We start from the raw sequence: 26,185 nt of genomic DNA, 5'->3' as shown, positions 1-26,185 counted from the left end.
CATTGTCAGAATAAACAATACTGCCACAATAAGGGATGGAAATTGGATTAAGTAAGAAAAATAGCTAAATATAGTCACTTTCCCCACCACATTATCAATGTTGATATTAATTTAGGTGACTATAAAGAATCAAAGCAAAGCCAAATAGAGTAACTGTTCCCTTTTGTGGGCAGGACTACATTACTAGTGTACTCAACTTTTTCTGATGCTTTTCATTACTAATATTGAATCATTCAAATGTTTAGTCCTTACTTGTCTTCAAAGAAAAATTTGTTTGAGTAAGAACTTCAAGATTTATCCCAGAAAAATTGCTGGCTTTCATAATTGCATCTTATCCCCATGAGTCCTGTAAATTTATGAACACTATATCTAGACTCACCTCATTTTTTATGGTATGTACATACCTAACGTGTACGTTAATAAGCACCACTTCCCTGTTTAATGTCTTATTGCTTTAATATCCCCCAAATATACACACAGTTTTAGGCCAGTACTGTGTAACAGTGTGTAAAAACTGACCCACAACAGTTTAATGGTATTGGTAATCAATTACCAGAGACCAAGAGGTGAGTGGACAATACAGAATTTCTTCTGGTGCATTTCCTAAGGTATCATCACTTGGACAACAGCATAATATTTAGGGCTGTTGATTAACTGCAGTTAACTCATGTAATAAACTCAAAAAAATTAATCGTAATTAATTGCACTGTAAAACAATAGAATATCAATTGAAATGTATTAAATATTTTTGGATATTTTTCTACATTTTCAAATATATCATTTTGATTACAACACAGAATATAAAGTGTACAGTGCTCACTTTATATTATTTATAACATATATTTGCACTGTAAAAATGATAAATAAAAAACAGTATTTTTCAATTCACCTCATACAAGTAGTGTAGTGCAATCTCTTTATTGTGAAAATGCAACTTATAAATGTTATTTTTTTGGTTACATAACTCAAAAACAAAACAATGCAAAATTTTAGAGCCTACAAGTCCACTCAGTCCTACTTCCTGTTCAGCCAATTGCTAAGAGAAACAAGCTTGTTTACATTTATGGGCGATAATGCTTCTCACTTCTTAATTACAATGTCACCTGAAAGTGAGAACAGGTGTTTGCATGGCACTACTGAAGCTGTCATTGCAAGATATTTACTTGCCAGGTGTGCTAAAGACTCATATGCCTCTTCATGCTTCGGCCATTGTTCCAGAGGACATGTGTTCATACTGATAACATTAATTACATTTCTGACTGAACTCCTTGGGGAAGAATTGTATGTCTCCTGCTCTGTTTACCCGCATTCTGCTGTATATTTCATGTTATAGCAGTGCAAATATTTGTAATAAAAAATAACTATAAAGTGATCACTGTACACCTTATATTCTGTGTTGTAACTGAAATCAATATATTTGAAAATGTAGAAAACATCCAGAAATATTTAAATGGTATTGTATTCTATTATAGTTTAACAGCACGATTAATCACGATTAATTTTATTAATCATTTGACAGCCCTATTAATATGCAACTTCTACTCACACTGAAGCAGTACCAATTTGATTAGGCTTCTAATGCAAGTACAATGACCTCAGGAAAAAAAAAACAGCACAGTACTTTTAAGTACATCATACACTTTTCTCCAAGATTCCTAAAATATTCTAGAACTCCACAGGGCTGATCCTCAGCTAGTGTAAATTGTCATAACTTCGCAACAGAGCTAAAACATTTTATATCAGTGGAGGGTCTGCCTGCATAGGTCATTCATTAATATTCTTCAAACCAATGATATGAAGACAAGTATCAAGCCACCATGAATCACAAAGACAATTCATTTTAAAAAGACCCACATACTGCTTCTGTTTGGCAGTAAGTATTGTACAAGGTTGCTGATGCACGGTAAATCTGCCAAAATAAACAAATTTTAGCACAAGGAAATGCGAGGTTTTTAATCTTACTTATGTACATAATTAAACACATGCATATTTTCTAAGTTGTAATTAGAAAGTAATTTTAAAGGTCTTATTTTTTGTCTTTTTACCTTGTGGTAAAACCTTGAGGTAATTTCTTCTGATATTCAGTTCTCTTAGAGATTTCAACTGGCCTATCTGCTGTGGCAAAGCTGTGATTTCATTGCAGCTGACATCCTATATTAAAAGCAATAAGGAGATGATGAACTGTCTTCCCTCAAGACAGTTGACTATTATGGGTGTGAAATTCGAAGTACTTTGTTGATTCATTAAAACATGTTTTCCAGGTTAATGAAATGTAAATTCATGTAACCTGCCATGTCTTATCTTTGCACTGAAAAGCTAGCCATGTGATGTGTCACATCACATAAAACCAAAATACAGCATTTACTAAGATTTGCTTAGTGAAGTTATGCAGAGTGCCATTTGGGTTCCTTGTTCATTTTCCTACATCTGTTTTTGATTTTTCCGGTAAATTGCTGAAGGACTTTGCAATTTGTCGGGCAGGGGAGGAGCGGCAGAACACTGATAGGAAATGAACAGTTTTCCAAAATCAAGTGGCTCTCTTTTGATGGAACACTAAATTAGATTACTGGAGATATATTAGAAGTTGGGTTTCAATTTAAAAAAAATCAATTTAGGGATTTTTCCTTTTTTAAAACCAAAATGCTAGCAACACAAAAACATAACACAATTGCAGTTATTTTTACACACTAGTTTAAGAACTGAATATAGGAAGGGGCTCACAATTACCAGTAGGTATGCAATTCATACTTTAAACTCTACAGAAGGAGAAACAGTCTCTTCTTACAAAAGTTACCTATTTGAAAGAGAGAGAAAGAGAACTGGCTATTCAATGTGACAGTACCAATTTAAGATGGTGGGAAACAACTCTCCTCTTTTATAAAAAACATAATGTATTTGATGGGAAATATAGAGGTTGTTAAAAGAGCATTAGGTAAAAAGTTTCAAAAGCACCTAAGTGATCTAAAAGCATAAGTCTCATTGAAAGGTAAAGGAATTTAGACTCCTAAATCATATAGGTGCTTTACCCTATTTTCTTGGTTAAGTGGTCCCAAGTTTACCACACCTAATAATTATAATACATACTTTTAATCAGAGTACTCTGTGAACTCAAAATGTCTGTTAAGTTCTCCAAAGCACAGGCTTCAAACACTTAAAACAGAGAGCACTCCACCGGTTAATTCGCAATGACAAGTGTGCAGGCCCCACTGCACTGAGAGCTGCGTGCTTTGTTCCTGTGATCAGGGAGTTTGTTGAAATTTACAAAGGTAAAGAAAGAACAATTCCTGTACATTTCAATGCCCCAGTGGATAGTTTGTAGAGGGCTGAATTAGGCCCCTCATCTTGGGTTTTAACAACCTGGACCAAGATGAAGCTTCTGTTCATCTCAAAATCTCTAAAAGAACAACTGCTAGAAACTTAGATTTGTAAAGTTAAGATGCAGTACAAGATGGAGTTGATCCAACACAAGGTATAATGGAAAGTAGGAAATGCATTAATACTAGTAATACATATATAAAATAAATGCATTAATAACACTAATACTGTTGATTCATTAATCAAGATTCTGAAAAGCCTAAAATCGGTAATCAAAGATAAACTCCTATAATCAGGGCATTTTAAAACAAGATCAAATTAACTTACAGGCTTTAGCTTATACTACCAAACACACCAGTATGTAATCAACATGACACTGAAAAGAATGCTGAACCTTTTGCCTAAACCTGTGATGCATTGTCATTTCACTAGACTGGTCCTGCAAGATTTCATGCCCTGTATAATAGGGAGATCAGGAAGAGTAAGGAAACACTGTATCTCCAAAAGTATGATTTACGTAGTGATAATACTTTTTCCTAAAGAGATAAGGGAATTTCTTAAGTACATTAACTCCTACTTTCACGGTTACTGTTTCAAGTGGCAAAGTTGAACAATACCCATAAGCTCAAAGATTCTGCAGTTTCCCCAAATCAGGTTTCAAATTTAGTCCTTTGAAGGGAGTTTCTCTAATACTATTCAAATATATTATGTCAATGTCATTTCCAAATCAAGAATTTCTTCAAAGAATAATTAGTGAGAAAACTGAAGGGGCAGGAAGCTCTATTTGACAATATTGGATTGGGTATCAGAGAGATAAAAGTCTCCTTATCAGGATCCCACTAGAGCCAAAACTTCCTTCCCTTCTCAAAACAGAGCCAGGGAATTGTTTTAGGTTTTAGACAAGGAAATTAAAAAATCCTTGTTAATGAGTGCACTGGAAACTGTCTCTTGTCCAAATTACTGTAAAGTTATGGTTAATTGCATTAGTCCAAATATTTTTAGGGATATAATGCCTTAATTTTTATCTAAAGACTTGAAACAAGTTCATAATTAAGCATTTACTTTTTAGAACATACAGTTTAAAAGGTAAAGTGCCCCTCTTGCAGAAAAGTTGTATGGTAAGGATGTGTCTAGAAGCATATTTCTATGTGTGTATTAATCTTTAATAAAACTGACCTTGGTTTCAGGGTGTAAGAGAATTTTTCAAGGAAGTATAATAATTTTATGGTTTTTAGTACCTGCAAGGACAAAGTCTGCTGGAGACCTTTTAAGAAATCCAAGAATAAAACTCATCTCTTTAGTTCATAGTCACAAGATATCCAGAGATAATAGTATCTTTTATCCGACTCAACACTGCATACAACATCTTTTACTTTCTGGTTAGGTACGTATGACAAATCAAGAGCAGTGTACTCCTCCTAATTCCAGTATGTAATACATTACCCTGCTTTTGTTTTGCATCTTGGCTTCAAGGACATCTGCAGACAATTAAAATAATGTACTCCAAATGCCTTTTCAAATTCCAAAGGTTAATATTTGGTGAAGGTCAGACTTCTTCTAATAATTCCATTTTATTCTTACCAGTTGCCTCCCTGTTTGACAACATGGACAAGCTCTCTCAAATAAGACTGGAGAACAATAGTCAATTTAAGTAAATTTCTATGGCAAGTGGAATTTGGAGGTCAAATAGCGTGCAAACAAGTTAGTACTGTTACCACTATCAAAAGTTTGAAGTTAAGAGTTCTAAATACTCAGTTTTTACAGTAGCGTATAGTTGTACACTAGAGCTACCTCCAAAGTCCTGCTCTACAGCAGCATGCAGGTAGCCTTCATGCAGCTAAGCATCTTGGCACTGAGGGATGCACATTTCCATACATGGGCCACATCTCCTCAGCAACAGAACCACAATAATGCCGTTAACAGGCATCTCTTCATGGTCAGGGAGAAGATTCACCCCTTAGGACAGGTGTAAACTATACCTCTACCCTGATATAACGTGACCCAATATAACACGAATTTGGATATAACGTGGTAAAGCAGCGCTCTGGGGGGCGGGCCTGCGCGCTCTGGCAGATCAGCACGTCAGTGTGTCTAGCTCCAACACGCTGCTCTGAGTGGCGTGTTAAAGGTGCCAGGCTGGGGCCGAGGGGTTGGATAAGGGGCAGAGGGTCTCAGGGGGTGGTCAGAGGACAGGGAGCAGGGGGGAGCCACAGCCCGAGGGAGGGAGCTGCAGTGCAGGGGAAGAAAGTGACGGAGGAGAAAACACTAACATATATACAGTCTTTTACAGATAACCTTTCCAAATACATTTGGAATTAAAAAAAAAAATTCTCAAGTGCCATTTAATTCCTGCCCTCCGTGCTCTCAATAACTGGCTGATTGCTTATAGCCATTACAGAAGGGGTAGGTTTTGCGGAAAGAGGACAGTGTCTGTATGGATCACTTCAGAGAAGGCATTCCATGCATAATGGACAGCATGGAAATATATGTGACAGGAAACTAAAAGGGACTGAAAAGATGAGCATAATTTGTAAAACACAATGAGGTAAGAAAAGAAAAAAAAAAAAAAGACAAGTTGAGAGGAGCAGAGCTAGGAAGGGACTTGGAGACCAGAACAAGAAACTTGAACTCATTTTAGCAAAACAGGGAGCCAGTAGCGGGATTTGAACAGAGGAGTGATTTGATCATGCAGTGAGAATAACAAGTAGGCAAGATGATCTTTACTGATGTGTTTTATATGAACCCAAGAAGGGTGATGTGGATGACAGGGAACCTGGAAAGGAGACAGTTACACTGTAACATTTTCCTATCTGATGCAATTAAGAAGTTCACCACATATTAAGGAGCACTGACTGTGTAACAGTGATTACCGTATCATTAGGCTTTTGCAGGACGTTCTTTACAAAATTGATTATACTGTAACTAGTAATAAAACAAACAAAAACCAAACATTCAAATCAGTAACATACCAGTTCCATTAACTGTTTTAGCTGACCTATTTCTTCTGGAAGGGAACCTAGCTTATTGTTACTTGCAATTAAGACTTTTAGAGGAAGACCACACAGGCAAGCTGGCAAAGAAGAAAGCTGATTTCGACTGCAACAAAAGAAACAAAAACACACATTAAAAACACAAATTACATTGTATTGTATGTACCCTGCATCTGACGAAGTGGGTATTCACCCACGAAAGCTCATGCTTCAAAACATCTGTTAGTCTATAAGGTGCCACAGGATTCTTCGCTGCTTTTACGAATCCAGACTAACACGGCTACCCCTCTGATACTATTCTATTGTATGCTCACTTAGAAAATCTGAGATTACAATGTGCCATTTAAAAAGTCCAGTTATTGAGATATCTTGATATATCAAGTTGCTTGCACATAAAAAAAAGTAAATGAAAGTTTTGGAATAAAAAACTGCATTAAAACATCAAACATAAGCAATATTAGAAAAAAATCTCCATTTAGTGAACAAAACAGCTTTATGGAATATCACCGTCCTGAAACAAAAGAATGAATTTTATCAGTTTACTCATGAATATACTGCACGAACAAAGTGACATCAACTTACAACAGCTGTTTTCCTTCACAACAAATGCAGGAAACTCAATGAGGGCAGAAGCTGCAAGCATTTTTAAAAAACCTATGATTTTACTGAAGTAAGCATAAATATGAGACTTTTTTCCAAATAACTGAAAGACAGGCCAACAATTGATCATAGGAAAAATACTGGCATGCTTCCGGTTCTCAAAAACACAGTTACATGCAAAGACTTCTGTCTGTGTCTGTTGCAACCCGTTTTTCCCCCAGGTATTTGGAACTCAGCACTGAAAATTCTTTACAGTCTGAAACTCTTCACATATCTCATATTGGAAAAGCCAAATTGTTTATTCTCTTTCCTGATCATTCATTTTCTGTGACTTGATTTTGCAAAATAGACTATAGTGTTTTCTCCCTCTCTGGTAGCAACAATAGGAAAGATGGCAACCAACAAAATCCAACATTTATTAATGAACTTTACTATAACACATCACCACATTATATGAACACCTCACACATATTAAAGTTCCCTGTGAGTTAAGGATGTGTTATCATACTTACTTTGCAGATGGGAAAACTAAGGGATAGGAAATTAAATTACTTGCCCAAGGCCATACAGGAAGTCTGTGGCAGAGCTGGAGAGTATACTTCAAGGCTTCTGATTTCTAATTCTGTGATTAAACCACAAATCTATCATTCTCCCATCCTTGAAAAGATTCTCTTTCATTGTTCCTCCTTTGCGCATTCTTTGCTCCCCAGTTTGAGACAATCTTTATGTGAAAGAATGAAGGTTAGCCTTCACTCCTCATCCCTAACAGAAACTTCGTTTTTCTAAACCTCATAGGATAATGTCCATCAGGCCGGGCTGGTGTATTAATCGACTCAGTTACACACAAAGTTAACTGTTAGTTCATTTTTCTGTGACTTTGATCGGAATAGACAAGTGTTCTAAACAACAGTATCTGACAGGACTCTCAGAATGCAGAAGCTAATCTGAATGGGAAGACACCAACTATGATCCCAATCATTTCTTCCCTTAAAAGAGAAACCTCAAAGGAGGGCTGTTTCCAAACCTTTGTCACCCAAATGCAGCAGTCACCAATCGGCAGGTTCGGCCGATTGCCGCTCCCACTGGCCATGGTTCGCCATCCCAGGCCAATGGGGGTGGCGGCAAGGGCCGTGGGCCGAGGAATGTGCTGGCTTCTCGCCTCCTGCATTGGCCTGGGACAGCGAACCGCGGTCAATGGGAACCACGGTCCACCAAACCTGCCAATGCGTTAGGTAAACAAACTGGCCCAGCCCACCAGGGTGCTTACTCTGGCGAGCCGCGTGCCAGAGGTTGCCAACCCCTGGTGTATGCTCTGATCCTGATCAGGAAGGACACTGCTGCTGTGATTCTTGTATACAATTCTTTAAGCACAATGGCATATCAGGAAGCTTCAAGGCCATCTGACTCCTTCAAAATGGATAAACAGTAAATTAACCTTTGTAAAGGCTCTGTTCCCACAGAGAAATTTTAAAAGCAACCCCCCAAAAAAAAATTTTAAAAGGTCTGTGCTCATCTTAGTTTCTTTCTGGTGTATAAATATGAGCTGAAAGGGTTTGTGGTTTCTTTCTTTCTTTTTTTTTGCTTTAAAAATAATTGGACATCTTTATTAAGAATTCAACAGGCCAACTTTTTCAGTTAAGGAGTGAGCAATCACAGTGCATTCCTGAAGTGAAAAGTTCAGGGTTCTTGGCATGAGATGATGGAAGAAGCAGAGTTACCAGCAATGCCCCTGTGCCATGTACATTGGCCAAACCAGACAGTCTCTACACAAAAGAATAAATGGACACAAATCTGACATCAGGAATCATAACATTCGAAAACCAGTAGAACACTTCAACCTCTCTGGCCATTCAGTAACAGATTTAAAGGTGGCAATTTTGCAACAGAAAAGCTTCAAAAACAGACTTCAACGAGAAACTGCTGAACTTGAATTGATATGCAAACTAGATACAATCAATTTAGGCTTAAGTAGAGACTGGGAATAGCTGAGCCATTACACATTGAATCTAGTTCCTCATGTTAAGTATCCTCACAGCTTCTTGTCAAACTGTCTTAAATGGGCTATCTTGATTATCACTACAAGTTTTTTTTAATCCTGCTGACAACAGTTCATCTTAATTAATTAGCCTCTTAGAGTTGCTTGGGCAACTCGCACCTTTTCATGTTCTCTGTATGTGTGTGTGTATATATATAGTGGAACATATAGTGAGGAGATATATATATCTCCTCACTATATGTTCCATTCTATGCAACCGATGAAGTGGGCTGTAGCCCACAAAAGCTTATGCTCAAATACATTTGTTAGTCTCTAAGGTGCCACAAGTACTCCTGTTCCTTTTTTAGAGTTACCTGGATATCTGGTAGTAATGCCTAAAAATTCTCCCAAAAAACATACGCACAACTAGGTAACACACCAAGCGAGGAGGGAAGGTTCCCGCCTAACAGCCTGATCCACAATGCTATGCAAGCTACCAGAAAAGTGCTAAATTAGCTGCTACACACAGAAAACACCCAAGTCATATCATTACAACTTTTAGTTCCCACCACAGTGTTTCAGAAATTCCTTCAAACTTTCTTAATGTGAAAAAGCAGAGAATTCTGGATCCTGATGAATTTCAGACTATTGAGCAGATATAGCTGATCTGAAAACCTAACAGCAGAAGGCTTTTTCTTGATAGTTCCTTGCAAACTTATGTCTACCGTGGGCCCCTCAAAGAAGCATTAGGTTTTTTAGGGAGGTCAAACAGAAAAGAGTTAAGTTCACCTGATGGAAGAAAGCCATTTATCAGAAAAAGCAGCAAAGAGTCCTGTGGCACCTTATAGACTAATAGACGTATTGGAGCATGAGCTTTCGTGGGTTAATACCCACTTCGTCGGATGCACAAAGTGGACATTTCCAGGGACAGATATATATATGCAAGCAAGAAGCAGGTGAACTAACCTCGTTATCTCTAGATCTCAAGAAAGATGTGGAGAAACTGGAGAGGGTCCAGAGAAGAGCAACGAGAATGATTAAAGGTCTTGAGAACATGACCTATGAAGGAAGGCTGAAGGAATTGGGTTTGTTTAGTTTGGAAAAGAGAAGACAGAGAGGGGACATGATAGCAGTTTTCAGGTATCTAAAAGGGTGTCATCAGGAGGAGGGAGAAAACTTGTTCACCTTAGCATCCAATGATAGAACAAGAAGCAATGGGCTTAAACTGCAGCAAGGGAGATTTAGGTTGGACATTAGGAAAAAGTTCCTAACTGTCAGGGTAGTTAAACACTGGAATAGATTGCCTAGGGAAGTTGTGGAATCTCCATCTCTGGAGATATTTAAGAGTAGGTTAGATAAATGTCTATTAGGGATGGTCTAGACAGTATTTGGTCCTGCCATGAGGGCAGGGGACTGGACTCGATGACCTCTCGAGGTCCCTTCCAGTCTATGAGTCTATGAGCTTGCTTCTTGCTTGCATATATATACCTGCCCCTGGAAATTTCCACTACATGCATATGACGAAGTGGGTATTCACCCACGAAAGCTCGTGCTCCAATACGTCTGTTAGTCTATAAGGTGCCACAGGACTCTTCGCTGCTTTTACAGAACCAGACTAACACAGCTACCCCTCTGATGCATTTATCAGAAAATTATTCTGGGGGTCTTTAGAACTAGAATGCCGATTTAGGATTCAAGGTGGGACAGGCTGTTTCCATAGCACTGAGAGCTAAAGAGTGAACAATGAGAACCCTTTTTCTTGTTCTTTAACCAGAAATTCTGGAAGACCTTTTGAATCTATCTTCTTCACTAAGCTTCCAAACCACACTGCAGAACAAACATTTCTCAGCAGGTAAACCCAGTTCTCATGAGTTCTGAGTTTGAGGTTTAAATATCAGTTTCAGACCCAATGGAGGCTTTTTGTTCCTATGAAGAACTAACTGAGCAATCTAGATAAGGAGAGATGAGTAGGGGCTGCAGCATTACATAGTTGGCTGTAGCTGAATGGTTTATCAAAGGAATAAATCCAAGACTCTGGAAAAAGCATAGAAAGAAAAACAATTGGGGTTATACAAGACTGGTTTCTTTGGGACTTTTTCTTGGTGGAGAACAAAAGGAACCTTAAAAAGAACAGGAGTACTTGTACACTCAAAATATCTTACTAACAACAACAAAAAAATGGTTAAGGGACTCCCCCCCTCAACTTTACAGCATCCCTTGGTACATCTCATTTTCAAATTCATATCCAGTGCCCTTCCAGCATAAGGAGTAAAGATAGGCATCATACTGTATTGTATGTAATATATTGTATAGTACTTCAAACTGAACAATTTTACATTATTATCAAGGGAAAACCACTGGAATCATTTCAATTAAAATCATAAACAAGGATTTAAATCCAGTAACACTTAACAACAAGGTTAGTGCATTAACCCAGTGAATCAACACTATTTAAAAAAATATGTTTTTTAACAAATTGTGTGGTGGGCCAGCACATTCACCAATGCATGTTCAGTTTTCATTTTAAGTAGTTGCTTGCTCTCAATCTTGACCCATCATCCATTTTAAAAAGAGAGCAGGGGAGGCGGGGGGGGGAGATTTTGTTATGAAGTCCTTAATAATTGTGCCCATTATTTCTATCACATGATTTCCAAGCTCTGGCTGCTGATCTATCTAGTGACTGATGGAATGTAGAATTATAGCCCTGGATCTGGTTCTGTATGTCACGAGTTAAATTCTCTCCCACAAATGCTCATTAATACTCTAGCTTACATACGTTTATTCACCCAGAATGCACAAGTGCACCTGCAGTGGGTTATTCTTTAAATTTAGATATGACTTTATTTATTTTTAAATACTATAAAACGATAAATCAAGAGTCAACGAAGGCTGCTGTTGGAAAAAAAGATGACAAAACATGCTTTCCCAGAGTAAAAGCAGCAAGCCCTCTTTTGTGGTGAACACAATGATTTTATTTCAACCTGTGATCAATCATCATTAACTTTCCCTTAAAAGGGATATGTTATGTCTGAACATTGGCACAAATCATCTAGCATTCACTTCTTTCAAGGCAGCAGGAGCCACACCCCATCTGTTCTAACCGTATCTGCCCAAGAGGTCTGCAGGTGTTCAGTACTAACAAATGGCTTATGAAAAGATGCTAGAGAAGAGGACAGCAATATAATGAATCCAGTGCTGGAAAACAAGTTGTGACTATACTGGAGTAAGGCTGCTCACTGTTCCCCATTTCACTGATTTCTATATCACATGGAAACTTGAGAAATTCACTGAGAAAGTTCATTAGAAATAAAATTACAAAAAATTAATTCAGGAAATAACAAAGCCCTTAGAGGGAACATATTTCCTTCTTCATAGTAAAATGATTGGCCTCCTGGTGGATAGTGGGGGGGGGGGGGTAGGGGGATTGGCACACAGAATAAAAGGAATCATATTTAGACAGGGACACCTGGGAGGATTCAATTCCCTGTCCCTCCTCAGCTATTTTAGAGATATTGGGGGAGGTTTGGAAGTTGGGAGTGACAGGAGGAGGAGACGTGACTCTTAGTTTACATTGTGCTAAGTAAAAATGTTAATTTACATTGTGGTTTGGAGTTTTTTCTTGGGTAAAGTTCCTATGAAGTATGTCACAAAAATCAACAGAGTGGTTTGCTTCTCAACTCTTGGTTTTCCCATGAAGCTGAAGATTTTTCTGACTCAAAACACCTGGCTCTCTTTTCCTTACAGGTTAAAATCCTGTACCAACTACCATTAACTTTAATTTACATTCACACCCTCTTAAAAGCTATTTTAGTCACTCTCAATATATGACACTGTTCAAGCCTCTAAAGAATGAACAATTTATGCATGACTGTATTTTGAGAACGCAAGACAGATTTCATTTATCATTGCATTAAATGACCCAAATTCCCACATGGATCTCTCACATTCATCTCCACAGCTTCTTTTATCCAATTCTGAATCTTGACATCTGCTCCAAAAGCTATATATTAAAATCATTATTTATGTATCTACATAGTCTTCTATCCAAAAATTTCAAGATGCTTTACAAATATTTTAGCTTCAAAAAACTCTGTGAAGGTAGGTAAATACTTTTATCCCCCTTGTACAGGTCAGGAAACAGACATAGATGTTAAGTGGGATGTCCAAGATCACACAGAAAGTCTGTAGTAGCCATAATCAGAATCTAATCCTATGCTTTAAAGCAGAAGACAATCATTCTCATGAAATCATGATGCCTAAATCCAACTGTCTCCAGAGTGTTGATGTTCTGAAAGAATGAATATAAGATTTTTATATCCAGAGCCACATCTAAAACTGAAAGTTATTCAGAAAGCATCTTTGGCTGAGATTTCTAAGCTTGATTTCAGCTGAACACAGATCCAACAAAATTACCAAACACCAGCAACATAAAATAAAAAAGCAGCCAGTTTCTCTGTTTTGGAAAGGCTAAGAATAAATACAAGAAGAATATAGCAAAGGCATACCACTGCCCTTAAGAAAGTCAGGTTTAAGTGTATTGGGAGGAGAGTATAATGGCAGTTTTGACTACGTACATCTGTACTATATTTGGGCTGTTCCAACCAACAACTATTTTCCCATAATACAAATGGGAATACAAATAAACAAATACTATGCAGCTATCCAGAATACAAATAAATAAAGTCATTTGTTTTACACTAAATCATTGAGAGGCTGCAAGCACAAATACCTAACAACAAATTTAGAGCACACGTATAACAACACCATGGCAACAATGGCAACAACAATCGTATTTCTGTCAGTTCTTCATCTCCTCACTCTTTTCATCAGCACTTTGAAATGATACTTGGGAACTATAATTAATTTCTTATATAAAATATCCTCAGTTCCCTCTTCAAACTGGAGTTGAAGATATGACATTCATGTCCAGTAAGGGCTGTCTAAAATTTAATATTTCAGAGCACACATTGATGGTGAGAGTGATTAATTAAATAAATAAAAAACAAATAGAAAATATATATGAGAAAATATATCTGAGTTGGGATGACAGAGCCAAGTTTCAGTTCCAGTATCCGTAAGCTCAAGGAAACGAAAACTACTCAGCAACCGGGGGGGGGCCCCGCAGGGGAGGGAAGAGGAGTAAAAGGGTCAAATTGTATAATTAAATTTAAAACTTAATTTGCAAGGTTACTGTGACTACAAAATGAGCTTAGAGAATTTGCCCTCAATTATTTTAATAACAGTGAGTAGAGCAAGAGGTTGGTAGAATAGGATCTATAATAGGAAAGTCAGAATGGGAAGCAGAGTTTACTTTCATCACAGCGCCATTAAATTATGGATGGTAAAATATACCCTCATTATTGCTGAAAGTGCAGAAACAGAGAAGGGTGCATAGACACACCAAACAGAAGAGGCTCTGTTCCATCAGTGGCGCCAGTATATGGAACAGGAAAATTTATTTTGATTAAACAAATATTTCCTTTATCTGAGTTATAAGGTCCACTGCCTTTCAGCATGACTGCAGCAACATAGGCAGAATCAGACCTGTCACTCACTGATAAGGGAGGGCTAACACACCAGCTAACACAGCTTCCTTAGAAAAGGATAATCCCCCATGTGGATTAAAACTTGTTAGTAAGTTTATACACTCTAAAGCAGGGGTCAGCAACATTTCAGAAGTGGTGTGCTGAGTCTTCATTTATTCACTCTGATTTAAGGTTTCACGTGCCAGTAATACATTTTAATGTTTTTAGAAGATCTCTTTCTATAAGTCTATAATATATAACTAAATTACTGTTGTATGTAAAGTAAATAAGGTTTTTAAAATATTTAAGAAACTTCATTTAAAATTAAATTAAAATGCAGAGCCCCCTGGACCAGTGGCCAGGACCTGGGCATTGTGAGTGCCGCTGAAAATCAGCTCACGTGCTGCCTTTGGCACATGTGCCATAGGTGACTACCCCTGCTCTATAGCAACAAACAATGAATTCCTATTGCACAGCATAACTTTATTGACCAAAATTTGAACCACCCTAGCAGGAATTTTTATCCTACTGGTCAAATAAATGTTTCCTATAAAGGGAGGGTCAGATCTGTGGACTTTAACTCAGAGAAAGGAATAAATAAATGTTCCTATTTTCTTTCATATAAAAGGTCCACAAACCCATTAACCAATGGAATTTTTATAGCAGTCTGTCTCAAGGAAGATTCACCTAACAGAACTATATACAAGGTTTTAAGTTCCTTCGCTTATTCTGCAAGCAACCTGCTATCAAAGGCAGCTTCCTCCTAGTAAAATGTTGAGAAGGTATGAATAACCAGGTGTCTGCCCTGCAAATTTGGAGGCTCCTGCTGCTCTTAGTAAGTAGGCTTTGAGGCCAGCTGGGGGAGAGGCTCTTGGACTTGCATGCTTCATGCGTGCACCACTTCAACCACCCTGAAATGGAAGATTTTGAGGTTCTTTCCTTTAACTGCTGGATGGTAGAAAAAGAATAGAGCATTAGACTTCTGAAAAACCTGTATGTGACAGTGTAGCGGGGCGGTCACCCCGCTCCGGCTCAGAAGGGGTTAAAAGCTAGCCCTTGGAGAGGGTGGGGGCTGAGGGAGAAAACTTTAGGCTGATTGGAGAAACAGCTGCAGCTGGCCCTATAAAGGCGCTTTTAGGTTGAAGCTCAAGCAGACTCCCTCTAACTCTGAGAGGGAGAGACCTGAGCAGAGTACCTTAGTGGAGCAGGGTTGGAGAAAGGCGGAGAAGCCAGGGAGCTCCAGCCTGGAAAGTCCCAGGCTGTGGTCCAGCAGAAGGCCAACGGGTACTGAGGGTTGCAGAGGGCAGCCCAGGGGTAGGCCAAGGCAGAAGGTCCAAACCCAGCCTTGCCAGTGATGAGTAGGCTGATACTGCAGTCTGCCCCAGGGTACGGGGGCTAGACAGTGACTGGCAGTAGCTTTATAGTGAGATGAGGTGGGGATAGTAGGTGGGGGTTCCCTGGAGAGGGGAGACCATGAGACTGAGGGGTGTATGGCCAGGGGGCAGCACCCCAGATAACGGGTCTGGGAGGGACATGGGGGCCAAGTGGCAGGCCTTCAGAGGGTGCTCTGGACACTGGATGAGCTAATTCCCGGACGAGACCAGCAGGAGGCACTGCAGGGGTGAGTCTCTTACAGACAGATAAAGATCAAGTGGGCTTCTTTATCCAATATATTCCAGAGCTGCTTTCTTGGGTCAAATGGAAGAAAGCATGTGCCTACTACTCTTGGCTCACCCTTTCAGGAGAAAGAGGAGGAGGGATGTTGCACTTCAAATGTGATGCAAACAGGTCTACCAGCAGGACCCCAAATTTCATCATTAGTAACTAAAACACTTCTAAATGAAGACTCCACTCCACGTGATCTAGCTGTTCCCTGCCCAGCCAGTTTGCCATAATGTTTGTTTTTTTCTGCCTTGAATATATAGAGCAAAAAGAGATTAGAGTTTCCCCCTGCCCAGAACGTCAGAAGGTCAGTTTCCTTTTGTAGGGTTGGTGACCTTATCCTACCCTGTTTGTTGATGTAGAACACTGTATTGGTTTTGTCAATCATGATTAGGACATGGGCATTGTCTACCCATGAAGAGAGGATCCTTAGTCTATAGTGAATTGCTCTGAGCTCTAATCATAGTTTAGTTTGTACAGTACCTAGCACAGTCAGGTTCTGGTCCATGGCTGGGGCTTCTAAGCACTACAATAAAACAATAATAGACTGCTTCTCCTCTTGCTCTGTCAAGTGCCTGGTACTAAACTCATCTTCACATGAGCTCCCCATCCTCTGAGGTAGGTATCAGTGGTAGCATTATTCTTGGCCAACTCAGGTAAGGGAAATCCCTTCCTGAAATTTTGAGTGAGCCTTCACCTCAAAGAGGTTATTAGACTCTGAGGAAATTGGACTCTCTTGGTAGGATGAACTGGTGTGAGGAAATAGGGACAGCAGAAATGACTGGAGAGGTCTCATGTGCACTCACGCTCATTGTTGTGTCTACATATGGCAAGACCATCCCCACTAATTACATCAAGGAGTGGACTGAAATATCCCAGAGGCTGCTGACCATCTGCCATTTTTTCTGTCTCTCGAGAAACAATCAATCTGTGGAAGCGTGTCAATTTCCAACCCTAGGTGAGCTATCTGAGTGTAGGGTCTAGTTCGCTCTTTTCCCAATTTCAATCGAAAACCGTGGTCCTCTAGGTTCCCAATTAGCCTTGAAGTGCTTTGTACCAATTTGTCTTTGGACAGAGCCCTTTTCAAGACATCAAGGAATGGACAGAGTTAAACCCCCTCCCGCTTCCTGTCTGACGGTAGCTACTAGAACAATGGGTAACTTTGTAAATACCTTGGGGAAGGGGAGGTGGCAAGGCTAAATGACAACAATGCATTTGAAGTGCTGGGATCTAAAAGGTAAAATAGAGAAATTTGCAGTGAAATTCTAGGGATGTGAAGGTACACATCTCTCAAATAATTAATAACTTAATTAATTAATATAATAATTGGAGATATACCTATCTCCTAGAGCTGGAAGGGACCTTGAAAGGTCATCAAGTCCAGCCCCCTGCCTTCACTAGCAGGACCAAGTACTGATTTTTGCCCTAGATCCTTAAGTGGCCCCCTCAAGAATTAAACTCAAAACCCTGGGTTTAGCAGGCCAATGCTCAAATCACTGAGCTATCCCTTCCCCCTTGCTGATTGTCATCAGGCTGAACTTCAGTGTTTCCATGTTGAATCTGGGCTCTCTCAGGAACTGAAAATGCTTTAGGTCCAGCACAACACTGCCACCTCATGATTTCTTCTTAATCAGAGGGGAAAATGGAGTATAAACCTTTCCCCTTCCTCCTCACTCACCTTTTAGGAAGCAGGAGTGGTTCTACTGACCCAATTTCCTGATGGTCTGGATTTGCTGATCCTAGCTCAGGAGACCTACTCAATGAAGGTCCCTGCCCGACCTGGATCTGCTGAGGTACATGAGGTACAAAGAGATCTCCAATGCAGGCATTCCACAAGTGGGGTGCAGCAGACAGCATATATTCATGCTTCACCCTTCTTTCTGACCAGGCCCCGGCACACTGGCAGGGGCCCCTCTAATGGTGTCTCAACAGAGGAACTGGACCCTTGAATCCCTAGGCAGGGAAGGACCAGAAACACAGCTACAGAAACAAATTTATGGCAAAATCTTTTTTAAAGACACTTTTGCTCTCCATCAGGAATTCCAATAAACCTTCCTGAAGCTATGGAGACAGAACAGAAACCTGGTGGGCTCTTCAGTCATGTCATGACTTTCCCAATCACTGACTTATAGATCTAGTTCTGCTTATGTAGCTATATGCAGAATGAGAGGCCATTGATGGATCTATGGACCTTGTAGACAAGAAAGAATGTCAGGTACATCTTGTTTATGGGCCATACTGGGATGTGCTGGAAAGTGTCCTACTGACTGATAGCACAGAATTCCCCAAGATTAACTACTCGAATCATAGATTATTAGGGTTGGAAGGGACCTTAGGAGATCATCTAGTCCTACCCCCTGCTCAAAGCAGGACCAATCCCCAAACCTCTAAATGTCCCCCTGAAGAACTGAACTCACAACCCTGGGTTTAACAGGCCAATGCTCAAACCACTGAGATATCCCTCCCCCACTGCCTTGCAACAGCAACTTGGCTCAGGGTATTAGGCAAAAATACAAGCCATTACAGACCACATTTGAGAAACCAGTAGCAATTCAAAGCATGATACTTTGTAAACTAACAAGGGCTCTACTCTACTGAAAAATTTAGAATTCAAGACTTCCAATGATTTATGATTTAGTCATTTTTTTCAAGCATTAGTGATTACCAAAATAATAGGATCTTGTAACCCACATTATTTAAATTATATCTGCATATCTGCGGTATCTCATATGAGGCAAACCCTCAGCCAGACCAGGGCTGCCCACTCAGCTGCCATGACACACTGAGTCATCACCCAGATATGTAGCAGCAACTCAGTTACACTGACTTATTCCTCCAACAGAGCCTGCAGTGACTCAGCCCTCAGGCATGTGGAAGCAGCCTATCCGTAAGCAGAACCCAGGTCAGATGACCCCACGCACTGGTATTTCACCAACACAGAACTGCAAGTTAACTCTTCCCCCTTGTTCCTGGCCTATTCTGACCTTGCTCCAGCCCAATTATTGAGCTGCTCCAGTCCTGCACCCACATCCTGTTCCCAACACTTGGACTCACTCCCAACCAGCTTTGGCCTACATCTGGATTCTGGATACAATACTGGGTTGGCTGACCTCAGTTCTGACTCATAGCCTGCCCTTGGACACCAGTTTCAGTGCTTCCCTTGTCCCAATCCTGACCTTACACCTAGCTTCAACCTCTGCTCCAGCCATCAAACCTGACTATGTGGAACCAGCAACTGAGATCTTATGTTTATAGAATAGTACCCTGGTCTGTGACTGAGTCAGTCTACTCCTGAATTTCCAAACTGAAAGGTAACATCTTCAGGAATTTCTTCTGAATCCAGAATAAAAATCAATATATAATTTTTAAAACATTCCTTTTAAAGTTTCGATTCTGGGTTGCTTTCCTAAAACTGTGTAACCCAGTATTGCCAACTCTCATGATTGTTTTCCCGAGTGACAGAATTTCAGAGGGAGCTGGAGCTCGTCTCACGATGACACAAAACTCTCTGGTCCCTTTGCAAAGTTCAGCCCTGAAGGAATTAGAAGCATCTATTCCATCCATGCTCGCAGTTCTCACAGGTGAGGAGGGAGCAGAGTGCCCCTCATTCCTTCTCCCTTCACAATGCAGACAGTTCCTCACCCCTTTCCTCTTTTTCCCTGGCTGCAACACCCACCCACTGCCTGAAAGGGGATTGAAGAACACCCCAAGAGCTATAGCAGCAGAGGTGGAGATGAGTGAGAGGGGCAAAACTGATAGGTAGGTTGGAGGACAGACAGAACTGGTGTGACAGGCAGATGTGGAAACTGAGGGAACAGGATTGATTTGGGGCTGATGGGGGCAGAATTAATTGAAGGGCAAAGGACAGACAGTTATGGGGTTGAGAGCTCCTGCAGCAGAAGCCAAAGTCACCATATTCAATAAATTTGGCAGAGTGAGCAATGTATCATCTCTCTCACTCTCACTCAGACACACAGGGAATAGGTAGGGAGAGTTAAAAATCAAGAGACCCAAAAACAGTATAATCTTTCTTGAAAAAAAAAGCTCAATTTTTTGGGGGGGAGAGGGGAAGGGCAGGGGCAAATCTCATGATTTTGGAGGATCTAACTCCTGATTTTTGATCTCTTGAGGTTGGCAATACTGGTAACCCAACAAGATCTTCCCTTCCTTCTGCCACAGTGTTGCACTAGCTATTTATATGACACAAACACTCATCTTCATCTCAGGTTTGGTTGTTTGTTTTTTTTGGCCCCAAGTGGTTACAACACATTACAACAATGAATAAGGAAGCAGACACTGTCCGATAAATGTAAAATCCTACAGATATGCCTTTTGATCAGTCTCTCAGAGAACACAATAATATGCTTTCTTTCAGCCCAATAGTTTTTTCAACCAGTAAAACAGAACCACATTTGCATGTTGTTGAAGCAAAAAAATCCAGCATACTAACTTACTCTCATGCTCAATAGATGGAGCCAACATTTTAAGATACTAATTTTACCACTTGAGAGTAAAGAAAATCTAGCATTAAAAGTAAAATCACACTGTTCAGTGGATCTTCTACAGAAAAAAAATGAAATCAGGAAGTAAACCTATAGCAAAAAGAACAGGAGTACTTGTGGCACCTTAGAGACTAACAAATTTATTTGAGCATAAGCTTTCATGGGCTACAACCCACTTCATCGGATGCATGCAGTGGAAAATACAGTAGGAAGATATGATATATATATATACACACAGACACACACACACACAGAGAACACGAAAGTGCGTGTGTATGGTAACACCCAATAACGAGAGTGATCAGTTAAGGTGAGCTATTACCAGCAGGAGAGAAAAAAAAACTTTTTGTAGGGTAATCAAAATGGTCCATTTGCAGCACTTGACAAGAAGGTGTGCGGAACGGAGGCGGGGGGGTTATAAACATGGGGAAATAGTTTTACTTTGTGTAATGACCCATCCACTCTCAGGGCTTGTCTACATCAGAAAGTTGCAGCGCTGGTGAGGGAGTTACAGCGCTGCAACTTAGGAGGTGTACACATCTGCAGGGCACCACCAGCGCTGCAACTCCCTGTTTGCAGCGCTGGCCGTACTCCCGTTTTGTCTCGGGTGTAGAGGATCCAGCGCTGGTGATCCAGCGCTGGTAATCAAGTGTAGTCACTTACCAGCGCTTTTCTTGACCTCCGTGGAATAAGCAGGTATCCCAGCATACCTGAGGAAGCCTCCGGTAATCAAGCTGGTCTCCTTCCCCGGCTTGCTGTCGCGTTCCCCGAACCCCGAGCAAGCCGGTCTCCGTCCCTGCGGTTTGCAGGGTGGTTCGGGGACCGCGAGAGCAAAGCGGGGAAGGAGACCAGCTTCGCCGCGGTTTGCTCTCGCGTTCCGCGAACCACCCTGCAAACCGCAGGGAAGGAGACCTGCTTGCTCGGCGGTTCCGGGAACGCGAGAGCAAAGCGGGGAAGGAGACCAGCTTCGCCGCGGTTTGCTCTCGCGTTCCCCGAGCAAGCAGGTCTCCTTCCCTGCGGTTTGCAGGGTGGTTCGCGGAACGCGAGAGCAAACCGCGGCGAAGCTGGTCTCCTTCCCCGCTTTGCTCTCGCGGTCCCCGAACCGCCGAGCAAGCAGGTCTCCTTCCCTGCGGTTTGCAGGGTGGTTCGCGGAACGCGAGAGCAAACCGCGGCGAAGCTGGTCTCCTTTCCCGGTTTGCTCTCGCGTTCCCCGAAACCCCTTGAAGCCGCCCAACAGCGCTGCAGTGTGGCCACATCTAACACCACTTGCAGCGCTGGTTGCTGTAAGTGTGGCCACTCTGCAGCGCTGGCCCTATACAGCTGTACTAATACAGCTGTAACAACCAGCGCTGCAAAATTTTAGATGTAGACATGGCCTCAGTCTTTATTCAAGCCCAATTTAATGGTGTCCATTTTGCAAATTAATTCCAGTTCAACAGTCTCTTGTCGGAGTCTGTTTTTGAAGTTTTTTTTTTGTTGTTGTAATATTGCGATTTTTAGGTCTGTAATTGAGTGACCAGGGAGATTAAAGTGTTCTCCAACTGGTTTTTGAATGTTGTAATTCTTGATGTCTGATTTGTGTCCATTTATTTTTTTATGTAGAGACTGTCAGGTTTGGCCAATGTACATGGCAGAGGGACATTACTGGCACATGATGGCATATATCACATTGGTAGATGTGTAGGTGAACGAGCCTCTGATAGTGTGGCTGATGTGATTAGGTCCTATGATGGTGTCCCCTGAATAGATATGTGGACAGAGTTGGCAACGAGCTTTGTTGCAAGGATAGGTTCCTGGGTTAGTGTTTTTGTTGTGTGGTGTGTGGTTGCCGGTGAGTATTTGCTTCAGATTGGGGGGCTGTCTGTAAGCAAGGACTGGCCTGTGTCCCAAGATCTGTGAGGGGGCTGAAGGTGACGGCTACTGGCATTCCGTTACTTTCTTTGTTGGGTCCGTCCTGTAGTAGGTGACTTCTGGGTACTCTTCTGGCTCTGTCACTTCAGCGGGTGGGTACTGTAGTTGTAAGAATGCTTGATAAAGATCTTGTAGGTGTTTGTCTCTGTCTGAGGGGTTGGAGCAAATGCGATTATATCATAGAGCTTGGCTGTAGACAATGGATCGTGTGGTGTGGTCTGGATGGCAGCTGGAGACATGTAGGTAAGCATAGCGGTCAGTAGGTTTCTGGTATAGGGTGGTGTTTATTAGCACAGTAGTGTCCAGGAAGTGGATCTCTTGTGTGGACTGGTCCAGACTGAGGTTGATGGTGGGGTGGAAATTGTTGAAATCATGATGGAATTCCTCAAGGGCTTCTTTTCCATGGGTCCAGATGATGATGTCATCAATGTAGCACAAGTAGAGCAGGGGTGTTAGCTCAAATAAATTTGTTAGTCTCTAGGGTGCCACAAGTACTCCTGTTTTGCAAATACAGACTAACACGGTTGCTACTCTGAAACCTATAGCAGTGGATAATTTTTAACTCCTACAAAATTCAGAGGTCACCCATGCAGAGAGATATGGGATGCTGCATCCCAAGAACAGTATATGAATAAAAATTTGGAGTATTTGTGCAATGTGAAAATCTTGAAATGAAACAATTTGACAACTGATATCCAAAATCTAAGTCTAGCCTCCTGGACATTCTATACAGAGTACAGTCCTCTTCTCTATTGGCACTAGAAGACACTTTTATTAAAGGTAGAAAGAGAAATATGGGTCTGAAAATCATATTGCTTTTCTTGCCAGGATCAATATGTTTGAGACAGTCAAATGTTGTTTTTTTTCCTCTCTCCTACAGAATTTTACTGAGTCTGGCAAATAAGGAGGCAGACTATACCCAAATAGTAGAGGAACTGGCTTCCAAGGGAAAATAAACGAAGGGGAATTTTACATTGCCTAATAAGAACTTTGATGCATTTTATTTTTGTTTATAGTTGCATAATTCACTGCCACTCTGCTTGTTGGGTCATTAAATAACAAGTTCTGTGCATTTATGTCTAAAACACTACAGGTTTGGAAAAAGTACTTATAATACTTGTGTAATTATCCTGCATTTATGCAAATACTTTGTGGAAATATCAAATATTTAGCTTTTGAAAAGACTTTAATCAGAATAATTGATACCAAATTTATTCTAGTTCTACAGTATTAAAAATAGAAAGCATTCTGAAATAATGCTAAATAAATAATGTATTAATACTTATCACTTTATATATTCAGAGTGAGTTACAGATATAAATCCTCACAATACTCCTGAGTGGTAAAATAGGGGCAAATAAGGTATTAGAGAAAAGTATGTTTCTTAGCAGTGTCCGTTGACCCACACGTGCATAGTGCATCCCCTCATGCTCCTAGCCGAGGGGCTAATAGGTATTGTGGGTCGACATCTCTCTAGTCTCAATCTTACTGCTGTGGAATCCAGCCCGAAGCAGAGGGGATGGAAGGCAGATAGTGGAATAAAGATAAGGACCAGACATCTCAAAGAACCTTCAGTTCTTTGATTGATGGTCCCTAGGTGTATTCCACATATGGGTGGCTCACACGCAGTGATCAGCATGGACGTAGGTTCAAGGATGCCAGTGGAAGTGTGGTATGCAGTACGGTTTCGCCTGTGGTGGCATCTGTAGCTTCTGCTTGCATGATGGCGCAATGCATCATGAAAGTGTGGACAGTGCGCCACATTGCAGCATAGCAGATATCTTGCCAGGACACTGCCACTCATGAGGCTGACCTGGTGGCTTGTACTCGCGTAGAGTATGCTATCAGATGGGGGTGTGTTGGATTGGTTGTAGCTTTCGCAGATGCACCCCAACACTGATTTGGAGATGCGTTGGTGTGAAAGGGCTTGACCCTTGGACTGCTCGGCAATGGCCACAAATAGTTTTGGTGATGTGCAAAAGGGTTATATCCTGCGTAGGTAGAATGCCAATGCATGGCAGATGTCAAAGGAGTGAAAAGCTCTGTTAGCAGGGAAAGTGTGTGGTTTGAAGCGGAAAACCAGTAGGTGGATGCTCTGATTTAAGTGAAATTCTGACACCACTTTTGGGAGGAATTTAGGTTGGAACCATAAGGACACTTTGTCCCTGTGGAATATCAGGTAGGTGGGGTCCGCGATCATGGCCACTAGTTTACTGACCCATCTGGCTGAGGTAATGGCTACCAATAATGTCACTTTCTTCAAGAGGTGGGAGAGGGAGCACGTTGCCAGCGATTCAAAGCGTGGCTTCGTGAGTATGGAGAGAACGAGATTAAGGTCCAGCGGGGGTGGGGGCTTGACTACCAGTGGAAAGGTGTTAAGTAAACCCTTCATGAAGCGAATAGTGTTGGGGTGTGTAAAGACCAAGGTGCTGTCCACACGAGCGAGAAAGGCATTAAGTGGTGCCAGGTGCACTCATATAGAACTGAGAGCTAGGCAGTAGTTGAGGACAACTGGAATAGACACCATGTTTAGTGAATGATGGGGGTAGCGGGCCCATGCTGTGAAGCATTTCCATTTAGGTCAGTAGCAGGCTCTGCTTTGGGTAAGGATTTGTCGCATGGGCAGTCTTTGACGCCCATCCAAAAATCAGGTTGTGAGGTGAAGAGAGCCCAGTCTGGGATGACGAATATTCCTGCAATCTTGTGTGAGTAAATCAGGGAGTGTGCAGAGGCAAAGTGGTGTACAGGTAGAGAGTGAAGAGGTCTGTGAACCAGAACTGATGAGGCCAGAATGGGGCTACAAGTCTGATGATGGCTTTGTAGCACCTTGTGTAGCACCTGTCGTAGGAAGGGAAAGGAGTGGAGCGGGAGAGTGTCACTCTGAGAGCTGTTCTCTGTTGCTCCCCTGGAACAATTGCAGGGCAGCTTTCAATTCTTGTGATTGGCAAAGAGGTCCCATTGGGGAGTGCCCCACTTTGCGAAGAAGTACCGGAACATGGCGTCATGTAACTCCCACTTGTGACTGAGATAAAGCGTCCTGCTGAACCTGTTGGATAGGGAATTCTAGGTGCCAGGTAGATGTGTGGTTTGAAGCATCACATCATTCTTCAAGCCCCAGTTCCAAAGCTGGACCAACTCGTAGCAGAAAGAAGGAGATCTGGCACTACGCTACTTGTTGATGTATACTACTGCCACAATGTTGTTGGAGAACATTTGGACATGGAGGGCCTGAATGAGTGGGAGGAAGGCCTGGCACGCTAGCCAGTCTGCCCACAGTTCCAGCACATTTATGTACATCCTGGCTTCCTATGGTGACCACACACCCTGAGGTGTGTGCTGGTGTAAGTGGGCTTCCCACCCCATGAGGGAGGCATCTACTGTGATGGTGGCCTGTAGTGTGGGAGCGGCGAAGGGAATATCAATCATAATCTGGGAAAGATTGGACCACCATCTGACGAAGGCCAGCACAGTCCGGAGATCTTGGCTGGAAAGGAGCTAAGTTTGAAAACAATGCATATGGAGATGTGCGTGTGGTGTCACGTAGGTGCATGCTGCCATACGTCCAAGGAGGGGGAGACAGCGGCAGACAGTGGTGCATGGTCTGTGATGCACGTCTTTGATGAGGGCTGTCAGCATTGTGAAGATGGTCTTCCAGGACAAAGGCTTTCACATGACAGAGTCAAGCCACACTCCAATAAAGCTGAC

General features: G+C 41.3%; 1 protein-coding gene across 2 annotated transcripts in view; it reads right to left on the bottom strand.

Annotated features, from left to right (window-relative positions):
* The window catches only part of LRCH1 (leucine rich repeats and calponin homology domain containing 1), a 251,108-nt gene that overhangs the window by 102,211 nt on the left and 122,712 nt on the right, over positions 1-26,185 (bottom strand). For both annotated transcript variants that reach the window (XR_007773673.1, XM_050948349.1), the window contains exons 3-4: positions 6,285-6,411; positions 2,046-2,151 (exon numbers count right to left, since the gene is read on the bottom strand). Coding sequence is in view for 1 of the 2 variants with exons in the window: in XM_050948349.1 (XP_050804306.1) it covers positions 2,046-2,151; positions 6,285-6,411 (233 nt within the window). In the remaining variant the exon portion in view is untranslated. The remainder of the gene's footprint in view (positions 1-2,045; positions 2,152-6,284; positions 6,412-26,185) is intronic.

This window comes from Gopherus flavomarginatus, chromosome 1 (genome assembly GCF_025201925.1).
Source record: "Gopherus flavomarginatus isolate rGopFla2 chromosome 1, rGopFla2.mat.asm, whole genome shotgun sequence".
In the NCBI taxonomy this organism is placed as follows: domain Eukaryota; kingdom Metazoa; phylum Chordata; order Testudines; family Testudinidae; genus Gopherus; species Gopherus flavomarginatus.
The sequence above is the reverse complement of the archived record's forward strand: the minus strand, read 5'-3'. Positions and strand labels throughout refer to the sequence as shown.